This window comes from Larus michahellis, chromosome 2, assembly GCF_964199755.1.
Source record: "Larus michahellis chromosome 2, bLarMic1.1, whole genome shotgun sequence".
Classification (NCBI taxonomy): Eukaryota; Metazoa; Chordata; class Aves; order Charadriiformes; family Laridae; genus Larus; species Larus michahellis.
Genome location: NC_133897.1, coordinates 123482769 through 123503681, shown reverse-complemented (window position 1 = coordinate 123503681; position 20913 = coordinate 123482769). Strand labels below are relative to the sequence as shown.

The following is a 20913-nucleotide window of genomic DNA, read 5'->3' as shown; positions in this document are numbered from 1 at the left end:
CTCTTCTTGGTCTGCGTGCTTACAGTCCTGTGAGTAAAGAATCAGATCTATCTAGTCTCATGTAGCGAGCAAGAACCTCACTGTTGGGGGCAGCATATTATTATGACTACTTGCCCCGAAATATGCTTCTCAGTTGTGGTGTGGCTCTGATGTCTCTCGTAGATCCCACAGTTCAAGCATAGCTAGTCAGCAGATCTGTGATCCATCAGCCCTTTACTCCTGGCAAATGGGATTGTGGTAGACAGAAGGCTGAACACCAGCCCTTGGCGTGCCCTGGCAGCAAAGAAGGTCAACAATATCCTAGGCTGTATTAACAGTATCACAGCCTATTAAGTAAGGGGGAAGTAATTATGCCCACATCTAGAATGCCGTGTCCAGTTTTGGGTCCCCAATACAAGAAAGACATCAACATACTGGAGCAAGTTCAGTGGAGGCCACCAGGGTAGTTGGGGCTGGAGCACTTGTCCTGTGAGGGGAGCCTGAGGGAATGGGGCCTGTTTTGCCTGGAGATGAGACTGCTTCAGGGGCACCTAGCAGCAGCCCCCCAGTACCTATGGGGAAGTCCTTGAGAAGATGGAGCCAGGCTTCTTATGACAGTGCATGGTGGGAAGACAAGAGAACGGGCACAAGACATCTTCACGCTGGATGTAAGGAGAAAATTTTCCCCAGGAACACAGTAAGGCAGTGCCACAAGCTGCCCAGGGACATTGTGCAGTCACCATCCTTGGAGCTTTTCGAGACCCAACTGGATAAAGCACCAAGCACCTGGTCTGAGCTCATGGCTGAGCCTACTTAGAGAAGGAAGCAGGACTAGAGGCCTGCTGAGGTCCTGAATAATCCTGTGATCCTAACCCACAATTCTGTGATCTTGAGGCAATGGCACTTCTCTGCAGGCAAGGAGATGTGCCACTAGCAGGCATGACTCCCTAAGAGCAGCCTGTCCCAACGCACAACTACACCTGCCCCATGACCTTATCGACACGGGTTCATACATACCTCTATTAAGTGACAGGATGTGGTATGTGGCCCAATGCATTCAGGATTCCCGAAAATGAGGAGGTCTGAATGATGAGTTTATGTCTACAAAGAAGCACTGACAGGACAGCAATTTATGTAATTACCACTTCCTAGCAACTTAGTAATACCATCAAGAATTGTTGAGTTGTCCAAACTGTCATACCAGGTTTTGAGTATTTTCTAGGAGTAGTTTAAGATGGAAGGAAAATTTAACCATATTTCCTAGCCATAGGTATGCACAGGCTAATGGAACTGAAGGGGACAAAGTTAGGGAGGAGATAACTGCTCAGGAGCCCAGCTTGAGCAGCCTCTTCCCTCACAGTGCAGCCACCTCCAGCCCTGGCACAGGCAGCGCAAGCATCAGTTGATAGAGTCCACAACCTCAGAACCCCAAAGAGACAAGCATTTGCATCTGAGGATGCAATTACATGCCCACCACTACCTACTCTTTTCCAGGCTAAATTACAAACCCTGTTCTTCAGTTTCTATTCATATGTTATACTTTTCAGCCCTAGATCTCTTAGAGGCTTATAACTCCTGGACTTAGGTATCCATGATGTAATCAAAATATAGATATAAGGATGCGGGGAAAAGGCAGAGTAGTCCAAACTATTTAAGCAATAGGAAATCCAAAATCCAAGCCATTATTTATGAATAATTAACTAAATGATGATACAACCTGAAGTAATTTTATTATTAGAAATAGCATGATTGTGTTTTGGAATACATCAGCACTTTTAAACTGCCGAACAATTGGTATTCATTTGGCAACCACAATATTATATATATTGTTGTATATTGTTGTCTTATAGTGTACTTCTCTTCTTTCCCTTTGTGAAGCTTTTGTTAAAACCCAAGACTGTGTTCCATAACATCTACAAACCTGTAAAAACATATATAAAGTAGAATTGAAAACCACGTGTTAAATGTATTCTAGGAATCTGAAAGGTGGATGGAAAATTGTTACCAGATGTATCACTGTTTCAGTATTTTCTTTAATTTTTGTGGAGTTCCAGAAGTGTAAGATACCCCAGAGGCAAAGTTCCTGTTGCCTAAGTGTGAAATAACTTGCCCAGAAGGGAGAGTTCCCACCAAGCTTTCTGAAGTAGCGACTGGTTCACACCCTGGATTGGGAGGGTCATTTTGCAGCCTTCAAAACCGCAAAAAACCGTTGTCTAATCCAAAGGAGAATATTCCTGTCCTGATCCATCATGATTCCTCCTATCCCCTTTTCTACCAGTTACAAAACACAGGTACTGTGAAACTGCATAATCAAAGAGGAGATGTGATAAAAGAGGCCATAGGAAGGTATTGATAGCTGTCAGGGTGTGATGATGGCTGGGGCAGAGGTGGCCCTGGGGCAGCAGGGCAGGGCCTGGCAACTTGTCCTGTCCCACCGGCAGAGGCCGAAAGCTCCCAGACACCAGGGCTGGGACCCAGCTGCTCCCCTCAGCAGCGTCTACCCATGGATGCCCGAGGAAGGGGATGCCAACTCTTTACTGGCCCTGGGAGGGATGGCTGGGTCATACATGGTAGACAGTAAAACCTCATCACTTGCTTAAATCTTTTTTAGTTTATTTCTAATATACGCTGTGGAACATCAGTTTTTCAAACCTCTTCCATCAGCAGATCCTTCAAAATTTTCCATCCGAGATGTAGGTCGCCATGTATATGTATAGGCCAAATGATGACAAGCTCACATTTATATGTGCTGGAGAAGCGAACAGTAGATGTCCAGGTGGCATTGTGGAAATATGCCATCATGCAAATATTGTGGAAAACCATTCTGCAGAATTATTATTTTCAATAGATCACTTGTTTAAAGACCATAATTTTGCCTATTTTTAATTTGATGTATTGATTCTCAGCTGGTTTAGGCCGTCTTCAGTTATCTTCATGACAAGTTAATTTAGGAGGAGGAGAAAATTATTTGTTTCATTCATTTTGAACAGATGTAAATGACTACAGGTTCAAAGGCCATTTAAAACTTTGATAGCACTTTAAAAGTTTGATAACACTCTGAACCAGTTTTAGAGGGATAATTTATGTGGAATAAGATGTGGGGAAACCTACTGCATTTCAGCTGCTCTCATTTTGGTGCTTCCCCCACAGAAAATACCTTATCCTTTTACATTTAGGTAGAGGTTACCTCAATCCATCAAATACTCATCGTGAGGTAATGACATGCACAGGTACATCTGGTGTGTTGCATTGCGAGGCAAACACTTGGTTATTTTGTAGTAACTTCTTTACGTGCTTTTACCCTCTTTGATCGTTTGCTCTTTTGTCAGGTATTGCTCACCAATAGATAGAGATTTTTTTCGCATGGGTAACACGATGAACACATGACTTAAGAGGAGGTTGGTTCCCCAAGCCTGTGGGACCATTGAGTCGTTAGAACATCAGCACATAGGTACAGCTGTGGCTCTTCCGTACCTGTGCCTGACCTGGCTGAGTTTGCTTGCAGGAAAAGGGCAGGTATGACAATATTTATGTTCTTCATCCAAGTCCTTATGTCATCGTTAGACAGTTCTCATGTTTTCCATGTGGGAACTGCTAGTGTATTCTTCCATAACAGGCATCTAACTTCTTAAGAAATATTCGAGGGATCACAGAACCATATATTCAATATGCTGCAAGCTAAACCATGATTACTCTCTGATATATAGCCGTTTTAAACATTAATTTGTCTGGGAAAGAAACTTTTCAGCCTTTACATTTTTAATAGACTTCTTTTATCTCCTTTTGTAAAAGTGAACTGAAGTATAAAGTTAAGCTAATATGGGTAGACTTTATTTGAATAAACTGGTAATGCTTATACTTAAATTATGTATATAAATATGATACCTCTAACAATATTGTGGCTGTATCCTTTGCTATATACTCTTAGGGTGAATCACAGCCCATCTGTGCCTCAGTCTTCCAGAGTATACAATGGAGATGACAAATCCCGTGCTGATTCATGAAGTTAATGAAAAATTAAAATTGGCTGATTTCTGGGCAGGAATGTGAAGTGTTGCAAATGTGTTGGTACTAATATGAAATTAAAACCTACAGAGCCATTTTGATGCCAACAATTTGAGTCTAAACAATTCAAAACAGTTTTACTGCATATCTCTGAATGCATATGGCTGTATGGCACAGTACAGTGCTACCTGGAATAAGATAATTTAAATACAGGAAAGCAATAGTACCATTCATCTTGTATTTAGCCGTGCAGACCTTGGTCACTGCGAGTGCTTTTGACCCATGGGTGGGTTGTCTCTGCTCTGACACCCCAGAACAGTCGTCTGTCTTCTGTGTAGCCAAAACTTTGCTTTGGCGCATTTTTCTTTCCTTTGTTTTTCCTCAATTACTTTTTCTTTCCTTACTCTTACTTTTCTTAGTGTTTATACCTTTTTTTCCCCTTCACCTTAATCCTCTCATCTTTCCTCTTCCCTCTGACACAGCTGACCGTACAGACGCTGCGTCGGATCCCCTGGATGGAGATTAAGATGCAGAAACACAGAGTAAAAGTAGATTTTACGTCCGCCACCCGAGTCAACATGTATGTGTGCACGTGTGTCTGCTGTCTCTATTCACATTTTTAGCTTTGCTAGAAGCCATTATTAATGCAGGGAGGGAAAGCAGATGGCTTTCAAGGAGATATCAGCCATTTAAAAAAGAACAGCAGAAGTATTTTTGAACTTGGGGGTAAGATGGAGATTGATGCCATTTTTCCTATTCCCTGACTACTGCTGTTCCCTCCCAACTGTTACAATGTCTTTTAAAAATAATTAACAGAAGCTTTCTGATTAGTCCAAGCCCTTCTTCTTTGTATGACAATCAAGATCCCTTTTCTAGTTGTATACAGTATATATTTCTAGTTGTACATATATATATGTATGTATTTCTAGTTGTACAGTTTCTAACTGTATCAAGCTCCCAGGATGATGACTGCATGACCAACAGGTGTCAGAAAATTCCCATATGGGACTCAGCAATGGACGGGAGCTGGATTCAGGATCTGGATTCAGGAAGGCATGGATTGGGATCAAAGGCAGACAAACAGATAGAGTTCTCCTTGGATGCTGGCCATTGCAGAAAGAGGGATGAGCTTTGATCCCTCAGCTTTTATACTGAGCATGGGGCAGCTGGGATGGAATACCCTGTTGGTCAGTTTTGGGTCACCTGTCCTGTCCGCTCCTCCCCGCAGGTGTGACCTCTCTATGCTTTTCTGCTTCCGATTCTCAATGGGGCAAATAACAAAGTTATCTGACCTTGGTTGTTAGAGCAATAAGTATAAGAGCGAGCCTCTCTGCATACCATTCTTTGGCATCAATTATAAACAATCAGGTCTTATCACTCTGGGAGCAGGCTACGGTCTTAAAAACATGCCGTTAATTTCAGAGAGTTCAGTTAGTTGGAAGAGGTTTAGCTGAAAAGTGAAATTACTGAACAGAAAATCGGTTCTGTTTTACCTCAGACCAGGACACTAGGGCAGAAAGTGTTTGCTGGGGAGTGCTAAGCACTTGTATCAGCCTTGCGCTTAAAAACCTCCAACAGGTTTATCCTCCACTTCTGTCTTTTGATGTAAGTGCCCTGAAAAGGACAGAATTAAGCAATAGCAAATGGCAGTACTTTTTTTACATCAGGTTAGGTGCGCTCTCGCATTCATGTTCGTGTCACTTAGTAATTTGCTTTTCTGAGCAGCCGTGCACATTAAACTCCTGAGGATTTCATGGCCTTGAGGTTAGTAGCTTCTTGGGAGCAGAGCAAAGCAGAGTGTTAAACGGTATAGCAGACTTTGTTTTTCAAGTTTTATTTTTGCCATGACAAAAAACTAGCAGAATGCTTTTTCCATGGGTGTTTCCTTTGGTCTGGCTAAAACAGATCACTGACGAGGGAAGAGCACATTTCCATTCTTCTGCACATCTGCTGAATGTTCCTTCCCCGCCTAGAGGACCATGGTTCAGCCATAGACATAGGAATGAGCAGAATGACGTTTCTTGAAATATCTTTAGGTGACAGAAGCTGGCTGTAATTTACTTTTTTTTTTTATATAAGGACTGTTTTGATTTTTGGTGCTTGACTTTGGAAACAGTCAAGAGAACAAAAAGCTGACTGTGTCTTATGTTCATGTCTGTGATACAAAGATACGATATGCTGGAAAACTACATAATCTCTTACACTTCTTATATTATATCTCTTATATTCTCATATATAATTTTTTAAATTCCTATATAATCTCTCTTATTTTCTATGTAAAAAAATAATTTTAAAGAAATGAGATTGTTTTTCCTTTTTTTCTCCTGGGAGCAAGTGATAGTTCTGGACAGCTAGTGAGTACTTTGGGTAGAAAGCCTCATTTTACTGTTGTTATTTAACGAGCATTTTGTGCTTTTTTTTTCTGACTTTGAAGGCTTGGGGTGGAAGGGAGAATGAGATAGCCAAAGCAGGAGCAAAGATCCCATATTTTGACTTTTGTGCGTTTTTATCCAGGTATGGATTTGCTGGTCAGCAAATTACCACCTCACATACTCTATGAATACCAGCTGAGGTAAGGAAATGGGCAATAGCTACAGAGAAATGTTGGGCAGAATCTTGATTACCTGGAACCTGAATAGTGCTAATGGATACTTTGAATTTTCTTAATTTTCAGTGGATTTCCATAGTTCTCATGTGAATTAAGTACTACCTGACTGTTCTATTGGCATAAGTATTGTATGGCTTGGTATTATTGTTATTTTTGGCATAAATATAAGCAAAGCCCACAGACAGTTCAAACAGGGTTAATTTGCATGCAAGCATCAAAAGGTCAATCAGTTGTAATAATCAATGTTTGAAAGATGCAGTATCAAATACAGCATCTGGAGCTGCAGATACATACAGAACAGTGAAAACTTTTGTTTTACCTGCAAATTCATTTTTTCTGAGCTAATGTTTTTAAGAATTGCAATATATATTCTGTCAGAGAAGCTGTTGGTGACAGGATTGTTTCATGTTTTAAATAATATAGGTATCAAAAGCAGAGAAAAATTATACACTTAAGTGACATTTCCAATATTTTTAGAAAAAAAATCAGTGATGTCCACTTCACTAAACTGTACTTTTTATTCCTATTTTATTCCATACTATTATGGAAAGTTAGTCTGCCCAGTAGCTGTTAGGTGATTTCTTGGATAGTTGCCAATAAGTATTCACAACATGTAGCTGTGTTATAATAATTTTACAAGTATGCTACATTTATTGTCTGTGATTAAAACTCAACCACAAATAACAAAATAACTAAGCAAATGCTTTGTTTTGTCCGGAAAGTAATTAAAGCATATCCTTTGTATGCAGATAGAAAAAGGAAATGTGTGGAAGAGTTCTTAAGCGCTCCCTAGCCCGATATCCTCAGACAGATTAGATGAAGGGTCATAGGCTGTGCATTCGAAGGCTGAGGCGTGCTGCGTTCATCTTTTGTCCCGCTTGCACTTGTCCACTGAAAGCTCTTAGCTCAGGTGTGTGCCCGTTAAGTGCGGGTGTAAAAGCTTGGAGAACGGGGATACTGAAGCTGCGATTAATCTTGCCAGACTTCAGTCACCTAAAAGATACCTAAGTTTAAGACAAGTGTCTAAGCTCTTTTGTTAATTAATGACGTGAAACAGGTACTTCCAGAGTGCAGTCTTGTCCAAAGGGTAGCTGGCAAAGGGAGGTTGATAAATTAACTATAGAGCGAACAATTAGCTGTTAGCTGAAGTTAGGTGAAATGAAAGCCTCTCTGTCATTGGCTCTTCTGCCTGTGGACAGCTTGGACAAATTGTAGTCTAACGCATCCCTATCTTATTCTCATTATCCGCACATGACGTTTGGATAATGCTGTATATAGATATAGCTGAATCTTTATGTGAGTCATATGCATCATGCTAACAACAGAAACCATATGTGCACTTTCAAAGTCCAAGAATTTCTTAAAGAATTATGTGTACCACCCCAATGATGCCTGACTTCTTCCACCGTGGACCCGCTGGGGCTCAAGAACGTGGCTGTGAGTGGCTTTATCAGTTAAGGTCGTTCTTCTGCAGATTGTTCTGTGTTCTGCAGCCTCAAGGCAGGATAAAACTTGATACTGGCCTCTGAGGAGAAAGGGTAGACAACAGCAATCCGGGGTAGGCTCAGATTTTTGGAATATTTTGTTTGCCAAAGATACAGATGTGTACTTGTTGAAATTTATGAAACATGTATAATATTTTTACAATATAGGGAAACTTTGTTGTGGTAATGAACTGTGCTATTTTAGAACTTATTTTTGTAGTAACATCGCCTTACATGAATTAGCATAGTGCAAATGCAACTGTTATACTATGTAAAAAGCTGTGTATCTCTGCGAGATAATATTGCACCTATGACCATATTCCATATGCACTATCGGTGCTACATATTAGCAATGAATGCTGCTCAGACTATGGATTACTGGTAGTGCAAATAAAAGTATTAAATCAAACATACAGTAGAAATGTGGAATCTTATAGGATAATTTGTAAAATGAATAAGAATTTAAAAGTAAAATGGGACTACAGGACTGTTTGCCATTTCACCAGCTTAAAACCTTGGTGTTAGTACACAGCGTTGTTAACAAGGTAATTGGAAACCAGGCCAGCGCTTTTAAATTGAATTAAAACTGTATGAATGGTCATCAGAATAAAATAAATTTACACCAGCCACACTCAAGAGTGATTGTTTTTAGATGCTGAAGGATATACAGTGGTGGAAAAATATGCATTGTTCAGTGCTTTGTTTAACATGTTTGCTTCTTTCTTCACAGTACAGTGCTGTGGATACAAATCCTTTATCTGTGTATATCATGCAGCCCATCTGGAACAAAATTATTAAGGTAAGAGTTTTATTTAATCTTACATGATAATGGAAGGATTTGTTCTAAATGCAATCTAATTTGATTAATAAATCTGAAATGAAGACATGTGTAGAAAAGAAATCAAATGTTACAGGATATATAGCTATATTTAAGATGAGTATGGTTGGATTTTGAGTGGGGTTTTTGTTAGAAAAATAAGGGTGGGTTTTTTCCTGATCTCTATACGAAAGGCATCTGTTTCATTTTTACATCTTTCATTGTTACATCTTTCATTAAACAGCTTTGCAGACACTGAAGGGTTTACTTAGTACAAATTATTTTTGTGCAGCATATGCCGCCTAACAACAGCACGGCTTTATCTCTGTGCTGTGCACATGATTTTATGCAAGTGCTGTCTCTCTTTCTCCCAAGGGTACTTGCTCCAGGGAGCGAGGCGTTTCTCTAAGAAGCTGAAAATGAGAGCGGTTGCCATGATCACCATAACGATTGGAAGATGGCATCTCTTGAATGCATTATGATCTGCAGTTCTTAAAAATAAAACTGCTCACAATTAGTTTTGCTCTTGTCGGCAAAAAAAAAGGGCTGTACCTCAAATAATTATGAACTGTATTGATGTCCAAGGAAGCAATGATTTCTGCATCTGCCTCTTAAATGGAAATCTTTAGATTGGAGCAGATTGGAAAACAGACCTTTATGCAAACAAAAGAGGATGAATGTGGTCAGAGTGCTATTGGATCTGCCATCTTTGGGTTCTGTAATTCAGGTATTGCTTGATATTGCAGGAAAATCATAATCTCTCATTCATAACCTCAATGTAACTTCATGAAAGTGTTTATCGTAGAACCATAGAATGTGTTGGGTTGGAAGGGGCCCTTAAAGGTCATCTGGTCCAGCCCCCCTGCAATAAGCAGGCACATCTTCAACTAGATCTGACTTTGGAATTAAAAAACAACCCGAGCAAGGTATGAAACAAAAGCAATTCAAAGATGGGAAACTGAAGTCAGTAATTCAGTTCAGGGAGACCGCTCCTGTTCCCATCATAATATCGAGGAAAGCAAGGAGGCAGAAAAATCCCCCCAGCACTCTGGAGTCCCGAGCGGAAGAGGAGCAGAGGCTTTACTGTGCACTTGCACTTTGGTTTAGGAGATCCATGGGTATTCATCTGCCATCAGTGAAGGGAGAGAATTATCAGCAAAAAACTTCCTTTGGAGATAAGTTCTAATTTTTTTTTTCTAATGATTTTTTAAATTAATGATTTTTTTTGAACCTCCTTAAATTTTAGCTGAGCATGATTTTGTTCGCTTCTTGCTGGAGGAGAACCCAAACCAGAGCACAGGACTGAAAACTTCTTCCAAAAACTGGGAGATCTGAGTACAGAACCAAAGACCAGAGCCGGTGCTGTCTGTACTTCGGCATTTTGTTCAGCGTGTGCCTTGAAGATAGAGCAATGAATGTTCTGGTTTGCCTTCTGGTGCAAGGCTGTTACAGCATAATTCTCAGTGATGCATCACAAGGAATTAAAGGGAAAATATATTGCTCTCAGCTTTTGTAGTGGTCATTCTGACATTAAAAGATAACTGCCAGGTAAAGTCAGAGTCCTGCGGAAGAGCTGGGAATGCACAGCTGCAGAGGGGAAAGCAATGTGTATGCAATGGCGATTGCAGTAGAGTCCTCTTGGTTGCTCTTAGAGGTAAAACTGAGAACTGAGGGAGCGCCAAACTTATTGGCCAAAATTTAACTGTTTGTAAAATATTAGTAGAAACTGGGGTTGCTAGGATGGTTGTGTTCCTGGCTGGGTCCTGAATCCAGATGTGGCAGTAACTGTTGTCCCAGGCTCAGTCCAAGAAAATTCTGCTCATCTCTTTACTAAAAAATACTTTTTTTTCCCCTCTTGAATTGTAAGTAAAATAGTGGTATCATAATAAATGGGATCAAATCTTATTTTTAGAAGGAGAAGCCTTGAATGCATTTACTCATAATTGATTTTTTTGTAGCTTGAACCTGTTGTATGCATTATAACTGGGATATGAGTGTGATCTGGAATATAAAATTCAGTGATCTAGCATATAATATTGAATTTACATTTTACAGTATATCATCTTATTTCTATTTAAATAGAACAATGCATTGCAAAAGTGAGGTATTGTAAAGCTAGGGTAATTTTTTAAGAAGAAATATTGCATCTAACCCTTTCATTCAAAGTTGGGCTTCTTGATGACTGGGAGAAGTAATTTCTCTCAGTTCAGACATCCTAATACATCAATTTACATAAGATGGCAGACAGATATGAATCAATAATCTTTTCATTTCTAATCTGGTGAAAATAAGCATTCCACATGGACTATTTTTAACAGATTCTAGAGGACTTTAAAAAAAAAACAAACAACAAAACACACTAAATTTCACAGAGCCAAGCAAATGAAAAACCCTATGAGAACAGAGGTTTGGGATTTAGGTCTGGCTTTTCATATGTCAATTTAACCCTAATGGCAGTGCAAGTTTCTCTGTATTCCATAACACAGAATTCATTGTGAGATGTTTCTTATGTTTTGAGAAATTAAGAAGAGCCAGACATTAGAGAATATGTGTGAATTTATGAGCTAGGATGTTGACATACGTACGAACTGAAAATATATTATCATAATCCAGTTTATTTACCTGTGATGGGGACATCAGGAAAGCAAAGAATTTGTGCATTTAGGTTAGAAATTCACCTGGGAATCCTGAGGATTACCTTCCTCTCTTTCCTCTTCCAAGGATGTCTTTCTTATGCACTGTATGTATCACATGCCTGTATCAGTTTGTGTGTGATTTTTGGATGTATGTGCTTCAGAAACCTGTTGAAGCTGGTGATAAAACAGAAGGGTAATGTTTTGTGCCTGGATTCTATAACGGGCTTGAAGTACTCCAAGGTACTCCTGTACGCGGCAGCTTTTCCATGTTGCATGAAATTATAGTAAGACCTATATGAAACTATAGAGTAACAACTAATTTTCTCGCCATCTTATTTAAAGCTATTCTTATTATGCAAATGTACATATTTCTTCTTAAATAAATAATTAATTCAATGCTCGGTCCTTTTCCCTATAATTAAGATTTGTATTTTATAGTAAAGCACAATCACGTGCTCTCTGACAAATAACAGACAGTATTACTTAGCTACTACATGAACTGAATATCCCTCCTCTATTCATATTCATGAGAAATCGCATTTGCGCAGGACAATGAGAGGAAAAGGAGGAAATCCCACTGGGATACACAGGTGTATGCCAGCCCCATTGAAGTCAATTAAACCCCCCCAGTTGCCGTTATGAACTTTGATTTTATCACTAGAATTGGACATGAGTAGAATTTTAGTGGTCTCAAGTGACTTAGTTAAGGAATATTTCAAGTTTGAACAGAGCTTTATATAAATACATGTACTTTACCATTTATTATCCAAATAGACATTGGCTGTTTGTATTAAGGCTTTTAGCCTGAATGGCTGTAGACCCGTTAAAACAGAAATCAGGATTTTGTGGAACTAAAAAAGTTTTTTTTAAAGGTCCAAGCATACAATGGTTTTGCCAGAGAGCAGACGTGATTCTGCCCGGTGGCACCTCCAGTTGTATGAATCACGTAGCAGGTTGATGCATTAGACTTGTACTCTCTGCTAACTAGATAATAAAGAATGCAACGTATCCTTCTATAGGGTACTAGTAAATTCAGGCTGCATTTTTCCAGCATGTGAAAGAAGTTAACCTTTAACACTCTGTACTTTTTGAATTGTGAAATAGGGTGATGATAGTGTAATGCCAACTAAAAGAATAAGGGGCTTTAAATATAACAAAAGGGATTTTGCAACTGGAATACTTTCCAAATACCTAGACAGATTAGGTTCGGTAAGGATCAAAAGAGCGTGCTTAGGGGTTTAAACGACAGCAGAGGCTGTTTTCCTGAGGATCGGTCTCCTGTAACTGTTTTTCGTGGTGTGTCTGCTAGCCAAAGGGATTGCCAGTATAGCAACGTGCTTCGATGGTTTCCTTCTTGAAACACGTTAGCAAGAAAGTGAGTTAAAATAGTGTCTTCATTTTTGCACGGTATAAGCATAAGTTATTTCCTGTAATAACTTAATAATGACATTGTGACTATTGAGAATGATGAACCTAATTAGAAAGCAGATGTTTATGATGCCCCACTTTATTTAATAGTCAACAATTATCATACGGGAGAAATTTGTTTTAAATTTTATTTAAATTAAAATAATATTGTTTTAAAACAATATGTTGGATGGCACCTGTATATCCATGTAAACAATTAATCTACAGGTTGTCTTAATGCACTGTTTTCGTCTATGTTTTGGATTAAGAGAGACCAATCTAGAATTTCTCCAGCGTCTGTCCTTCTTGTTTCATGTAAGGTCATAGACATCAAACAAATTCCACAGCAGGTGATTCATACCAGGCCTCCATCTTACATCTGCATCCCCAGGTTGCAAAATTAGGAGATGTCACGCTGTCACGGCATGCTGAGCGCGCCGTCAGTTCAGCAAGAGGGGACCGTGCAGTGAAGGGTTCCTCCACAGGTGTTCTCCTAAAGGAGCTGCAGGGAACATTTGCTGTCACTTGTTCTTAGGGATTTGGAATTGGGCTTTTGAAGACTCAGAATGATAGACACTAAAAAAAATAGTTTATTTTTTTTATTGTAGCTGTATGAACTCCATGATCTATTTTAAACACGATAAGAGCTGGCATACAGTGTTTTAATGTTAGTGATAAAATCCTGGTCATAAGGAGAGCAATTATCAGATTTAATAATTTTCCCAAGGTTATTAAAGAAAACATCTAAGAATTACAGCTGAAAAATATTCAGCAATTTTCATCTGATTTTTGAAAGTTTACAGTGTACACTGTACAAAATCAGTTGCACAGTTTCTCCTGAATATTAGTTGTTCTATAGTAGAAAAAGAGGATCTAGTGAGGATAATCAATGGGTCCAAGCATTCAAATTTTATATGCAAATTTTTTCATGTAGTAATAGGATAGAGGAAATGTGAGGATGTATATAAATTGATATGTATTCATCTGTCTGTCCATCTAGCTAGTCCAAAAAAAAAAACCCAAAACATTTGATTTCAAAACTATTATTAGTAACTGAATTTGTTTAAATTCTTTTTCTTTAATATTGTTTTGCAATACTGTATAGCATTGAAGTACTTTATGTATGTTTTCAGTCCTTACACACTCCAAAGAATTTGATTATAAGCCGCCAATATTTTTAAATTTTGAAAATATTGATACTGTGTTTGAGTGATGGTAGTGGTTGATATTTAGTACTCCTGAAAATATATTCTGTCTAAAAATCATGTAGAAAGTTGTGTATGCTATTTCTGAAAATATTCTGGAGAAACTGTGTTACTTGGGCAGAGTTTTGATAATTTATGACTGGAGAGGGAGACCTGCAGAAAGTTACTCTCTAGAGGAGTAGGGAGCTGCTTGTAACAGGGAGATCTTCTGAATCTAAAAGCTTAATGGACTCAGTGTCTGATTTTGTTGATGTTTTCAGTTGGAAATTATGGACCTATTTCAGAAGAGGAAATTTCCTTGTTATAGCATGGGAATGGACTACTTAAAAAAGAGCTGCCACGTGGATGCTGAATTACCACACCGGGGTGCTGCAGTCCTCTTTCAGTTGTGATACACACAATCATGAGAAGCTTTCCTTGGTGGCTGGGAAAATAAGGATAATGTGTAACACAGGGAATACAAGATTTTTAAATGACATTTTTCCTGCACAAAGATCAGGCAAAAAGATTACATTGGAAAATAGATTTCAGAAATGAAAACTGTATTTTAAATTGAAAATGGTTAAATATGCACAAATCTGAACATTGCTGATGTTATATACAGAATTCTCCTTTCCTGACAAAAAATATAAAATAATTAATTAAAATGGGACTTAAATTTGAAATATAATTTTTCTTAGTGTTTTTTCTCTTTCTTTTTTAACAGATAGTGCCTTTGTGGATTGCCCCGAACCTGTTAACATTCTCTGGATTTGTCATGATTTTAGTTAATTATTTTCTAATATCTTTTTATGACTGGGACTACACTGCCTCAGGTAAATATCCTCCTGTTGTAATTTTTCAGAATTAGTGAGCTGCTTATGTCATACTTCTGAATGTTACAGGGAGGTATCCAATACTTGAATCTTCTGCTCATTCCCTTAGTGAGGCTCCATGTGCACGTAGGAGGATCTGACCTCACACATGGCATTATAAATTTAGATCATTTTATTGAAAAAAGTTATTTAATTTCATCCCGAAATAGGTGTTTCAGCATGTGCTGAACAAAATATTTGTAAGAAATAAATTATTTCTGTAAGAAATAATTTGCTGCTTGAAGTCTATGATGATACCTCATTTTAGTTAAAGTGTATTCCAGGATTTAAATACACAGCCAAAACCCACCCCAATGTTCATAAAATTTTCACTGGTTTCACTTTTCCTAATACCTAAATCGATGCCTGAATGAGTTAATTCCCCTTTCATTACTCCATACACCCTGACATTCAAGACTGCTTCTAGACAAAGAATAGTTTTTAAACAAATGTCTCTTGAAGCTATGACTGTCAAAGTCCAAGTCCATATTTTCTCCTCATGGCAGACCAAGTCAAAAGCTTTTGGAGCTGAGCTCCTGAGCACGCTCAGTTCTGCACTTCTCAGACCAGCTGTTGGAGCCTACAGTAAATAATAAGCATCTCCCAGGTGATTAGTATATAAAAAGCTTTGCTTTTCTTTAAATTAGAAAATTTGGTGAAGACTTAACATTTTTTTTTCCTGAAACAATTAAGTTTGGGGTGGGGTTTTTTTTGTCTTTACTTTCTTATGCCCGTGGTTTGATTCAGGAGGTGCCTTTGGCACGAGCTGTTTTTTGTTTATCACAACAGTTCTAGAGGCAGGAATACTGGTTAGCAGTTTTAGTTCAGAAGTAGTCCTGTTATGAGCATTTAAGTTTTCAGGACCAGCATGTTTTGTAGTTATCTCGCCTCATCTTTAAACACTTGTTCTTTTTTATCAATGCAGGTGATATTTATTAAGTTCTGTAATAAAAGAGCATCCAGCACAGAACTTTTAATGGGATAGTTTTATCTTGACACATTCCCCATAGATACATGTTGAACTTGAAAACATTTGAAATGGTGATTAAGTCTGTTAGAGTTAAGACTCTCTTACAGTCTGTTAGAGTTGAGACTTACTATGTGTAGTTTGCAAGCCTCTTCTCGATTTCACACGAGAACAGCGCCCATCATTTCCCAATTGATTGAAAACGTTCGTGCAACCTAACAGGCCTTTTGAGTATCGTATATCAATCCCATACCTAGGATCAGAAATAGAAGGCTTAATTTCCTGGACAGCTGGTTTTCATTCTACAGTTTGAAAATTTGCAGTGAGGAGTCAGGAATTGGATGGGGCTTTGAGCAGCCTGGTTTAGTGGGAGGTGTCCCTGCCCATGGCAGGGGGTTGGAACTAGATAATCTTTAAGGTCCCTTCCAACCTGAACCATTCCATGATTCTGTGATCTTTTCTTTCAGCGTGGCAAGATGAGGCATTGAGAGGAGGGGGAGAAGGGTGGTGAGGGCACTGCTTTAGGTACTGGCGTCTCCCCACTCAGCAAGGAGTCACCTCTGTGTGGTGGTGTTGCCTGCGCCGGCTGCCGAGTGCCAGGAACCTGAGAGGGCTTTGCATATACAGTTGTTTAGTGCTGGTGTAGTCCTTATTGGATTATGTTTTTAGTTAAATAGAACGCTCTTTGGAAAAAAGATTGATTTCTTTAAAAGAGCAACAATAACAGTGGGTTATTGCTATCAGCAGAGCAATAACAGAACCCAGAGTTCTGCTCAATTTGGTTTTCTTTTCCCTTTTTTCCAAGGAAAAAAAAAGGTCCTAATATCCTGTGTCCAAGCATAAGGACAAAAATTTCCTGTTCAGATCAGTATAGTACCAATGCTATACAAACCCCACATTGGCACTAATAATAATGATCATGCTTGAAAATGGCTTTTTTTTTGCCTTTAGATATTACACAGACATTAACTAAGTTGTTGATGGGTAGTCTTCCCATGACCTGTGAAAATTTTTGCCCAGTTGCTCTCATTATTTTGTGCAATACTAGAGTCATTTCAGGACCCGAAACCCCTCTACCTTATCTCCTCTCCTTTGCGGTATAAACACATTCAGGCCTGCTCATTGCTTCTTCGGTAGAGCTCGCTGATGACTTAAAGTCAAAACCAACTGTTTTGACGTGGTGGGCTAATCAGTGGCAGCTTGTTCATATGTATATGCGTTTCTGGGTGTATTTCTTTGATGATAACCGCTGTTGCACTGACTCCCTACCCGATTTATTTCAGGTACCAGTCCTGGACTTGTTCCCACCTGGGTGTGGCTCTTCAGTGCTTTCACCACCTTTTGTGCTTACGCATTAGGTAAAGTACTGTGAAATAATTTACATGTCTCACGCCTTCATATAGCTTTATCTACTGGTTCACTAGTGCTGATATTGAGGTGAAGAGGCATCGTGGATATAAATTATTGATCTCTTGCCAAAACAGTTCTCTGAGATTTAAAAAAAAAAAAAAAAACAACACGCTAAAAAACGTCCATAAGACTTAAAAAACCCCAAACAACAGCATTCTAAGTTATATATTAGAGCTTCTATGGCTGTAGATCTTATCCCCCTTGAAAATTTAAGTTGTTTTAAAGGAACAACGGAAATCATTCCGTAGCAGCAGTCATTGCTGTTGGGTTTCGTAAAAATCTTTGGCCCCCAGTGATGACATTCTGGGAAGGTCCCTGACAACGGCATTAGCAGAGGGTGCTTTCCAAGACAGGGAAAATAAAGAGCAGAGCAGAAAAAAAGGAAAATTAGTGTAGCATTGTGTTCTAAACTGTTAGACGCTTCAGTGCTTATGTTGTGGTCAGGAGAGGTGGTATGAATGTGGTGACAGGCCTGAGCTTCTTATGGAGGTGACATATAATTTTTTTAATTTTCTGTTGCTGTTTTTCTCCCATAACACCTTCACCTTGGTTTCAGTTTCATATTCCGTTTTTACCTTCTATATCATACCATGATTGTATTTTTAGGTACATTGCACCTTGCTGTGCAGTGGTTTGAAGGCATAGGCCTGAACTGCTGCAGATCTGGGATTGAGATCCACATTAGCATGGCTCTTTTCCTTTCTCTTCCAGAGCTAACTCATTCCAAACTAGTCTCTCCACAACGTGGTGCAGCAGAGTTAATTTCTGGAGGGACTCAAGGTCTTATATTTACATGGACTGCACTGTGCTGTTGTAAATGTACCCTCTCTTTGGAGCTGGTTCTTGTAAGGCCTGCATTGCAAAGGGTAGCCATGCATTTGTGTGCCATACTTAAGATACCCAGGCTAGATATAAATGCATTCTAGCTGTACACTGCAGTGTTGTGGAAAGATGCTGGCCTCTTTTGGTAGAGCCATGTAGAGCCATCTTGGTTCACCTGGAGGTCTCCCCTTGTGCAGACATCTCCCTCTGCACTGTAAATGCCTGGGCATTTCTGTTCACGTGGCAAGTTTGTGCCAAAATCACGGTGTCCAGAATTTCTTTGTATTTGTACCATAAAAATCACTGCGACAACCGTCCCTTGAAGCTGACTATCAGCCAGATTTCCCTAACAGCTCTCGATAATCATTAGCAGAAGCAGCAGTTTCTTTTGTGGAAACCATTCTTTACGTAATTGCATGGAATTTAATGAAGTGGCTATTGTTTCATAAATAGGAATTACATATTGGAACTGTTAGTGTGTATGACAGCCCAGCAAGCTCATTGGAAATTCAGCTTCTGAGATTCTTAATGTAGATGTTATTTGTCAGTGAGGCCTATAGTTCCTAATACTTGGAAGACAAGGAATATGATGTCGACAGTCTAAGCTAGAATGAACTGATGTATATGTAGATTTTTGTGTGTGCTCTCCAAGCCACTTCATGAAATATTTAGTCTCAGATTTAATTCTGCATGGCCAAAGTTTTCCCTTTGGAAGACTGCAAAGAGCCATAATAACTAACCAAATATGCAGCTTTAATCTCTCTCAGCTTTTTTTTTGATGACACAGTTACTCTCTCGGAATTCCCTAGCATGCTGCTCTTTTTTCCCCGCTTTGTTAAGGTGGTTTGGTATCTTTTCCCTGTCTGTAAAATGGAATGCTCTTTGCTCTTATTTTGAATTCCACTATTTAAAAGTTACATGAACTTTAATAAAACCAAAGATTTATGAACCTTCATGAGACAAAATCATAATAGAAGAATTCTAAAGCAATGGGAGCGTGGGAAAACGTATGTCCGCTATTGAACATACACCATTGTTGACATGAATGATCTCAAACTGAAACCTAAACCAGAAAATATTTTCACTCTCTTAAAAAGCTAGGGAAACCCACATGGAAAATGTGGTAAAGATTTGTGAAAACCCAATTTTATATACATGTTAGAAAGTTCCTGTGTTTTTCCCTATGCCCATTATAATTAGAAGTACTGTATTTCATGACACCATTATAAGCCTAACTCTTTAGTAAAACTAAACTTCCTGCAAAATGAAAACCACTCTTTCACTGTGCTGTACATATTTTAGTATCTAATGTGAATATTCTTTTGTGACAACCTAAAATAATTCATGAACAGACCAATCTTCTATCATTCATGTTTAAAAAAATATTACCCCTATAACAGAATTCTCTCTGATTTGGGATAGATGTTCTTGAAATATAAAAGACCATAAACTGTTTAGGGGTATTTACATACCTATATGCTAGTTAAGTTTCAGAAGCCATCCTTTAACAGGCTAAAGAATTTCTACATTTATAGTAACACTATTCTAGTAACCTCAAGCTCATAGAGTTTTATTTCTGCACATTTCAGTAAGATGCCGACAATTCAATGGGAATGTTACTGGAGGGAGACTGCAGCTCTAGAAGGGGGAAAGACATATTTGAAATCCTCTGTGAGATCTTTAATTTTTTTTTAGAGTTGTGAGAACTCTCTCAAGAGATATGTATCTGAGCAGAGGATATCTCACAGCTGTTTAGGTATTACAATAGGGAGATAGTCTAAAATCTGTACAAAATGAAATCCCATGTTTTCCTGGTTTAGATCCCTGAAGTATATTTACATTAAACAAAACTCAGAGTACTGCCAAATGATCTGGAGAAGTAAGTAGCATATGATCTGTAACAGCTGTGGAGTCTTTGGTCTCACTCTGCTGAATTGTCTCTCCAGTCAGTTTTGGGTTACTAATGCTATCAATGGCTAATAATTGTTAGCCATAGTACCATCCAAGTAACATTAAAAAAAAATAAAAATCTTTCTCCATGTTATGTTGAGATTCAGGAAAACAATAAGTAATCTGTGAGGTTTGTTCTGTGTATTTTTCCTGAGAGGTTCATCCTGCATATTTACACTTAACTTTAAGAGGAAAATATTCCTAAAAGCCTCACCAGCACAGTCTCAGAGAAGAGACCAACGGTATGGTTTGACAATACAACTAAGAGAGGTTACAGCTGCTAGACCCCCTTCCTCCTCCTCCTTCTCCCTGCGTTCACCGCCCCTCCCTTGTGCCATCCCTTTGCTTTTTGTACCATTCACAGCGCCAATTCTGTTCAGAGACCCTGAAGAAAACGCAATGTTTGCTGCCTTTCCACCAGCTGAGCAGGCTGCAGGTCCTCCCTCGTTCAACAGCAGCGAACTCTCAGACTGACTCAAACCATGTTGTCCAGCTGGATCTTGAGAGTGGGATCCAGTACAGTGTTTGGGTATCTTTCAAGCACTCAAGTGCTAAAAGTGATGAACACATAACTCACCTTAACAGCAAGGTATTCTTGCTTCCTCAGATTTCAACCAAAAGACTTTAAAACATCTTATGTAGGTACACACACAAATAAATTTTGTGAAATTTGCTCCTTGAGGTTGCCGTTTAACTGTAAGTCATTGAGGCAGTTTGCATCAGGCAGCCTAAGTGCCTTCCTGAATCTAGCCCACCAGCAGTCTTCTTG

At 38.8% G+C, this 20913-nt stretch overlaps 1 protein-coding gene across 5 annotated transcripts in view; it reads left to right on the top strand.

Annotated features, from left to right (window-relative positions):
• The window catches only part of LOC141739526 (ethanolaminephosphotransferase 1-like), a 59445-nt gene that overhangs the window by 7537 nt on the left and 30995 nt on the right, over window positions 1-20913 (top strand). The window contains exons 1-6 of one of the 5 annotated variants that reach the window (XM_074576986.1): window positions 3249-3495; window positions 4467-4564; window positions 6499-6556; window positions 8807-8875; window positions 14848-14956; window positions 17246-17320. In XM_074576986.1, coding sequence (XP_074433087.1) covers window positions 8846-8875; window positions 14848-14956; window positions 17246-17320 — 214 coding nt within the window. In that variant the 5' untranslated portion in view covers window positions 3249-3495; window positions 4467-4564; window positions 6499-6556; window positions 8807-8845. Of the gene's footprint in view, window positions 1-3248; window positions 3496-4192; window positions 4565-6498; window positions 6557-7971; window positions 8151-8806; window positions 8876-14847; window positions 14957-17245; window positions 17321-20913 lie in introns of those variants that run through there. The other 4 variants (XM_074576985.1, XM_074576984.1, XM_074576987.1 and 1 more) reach the window with 4 other exon arrangements.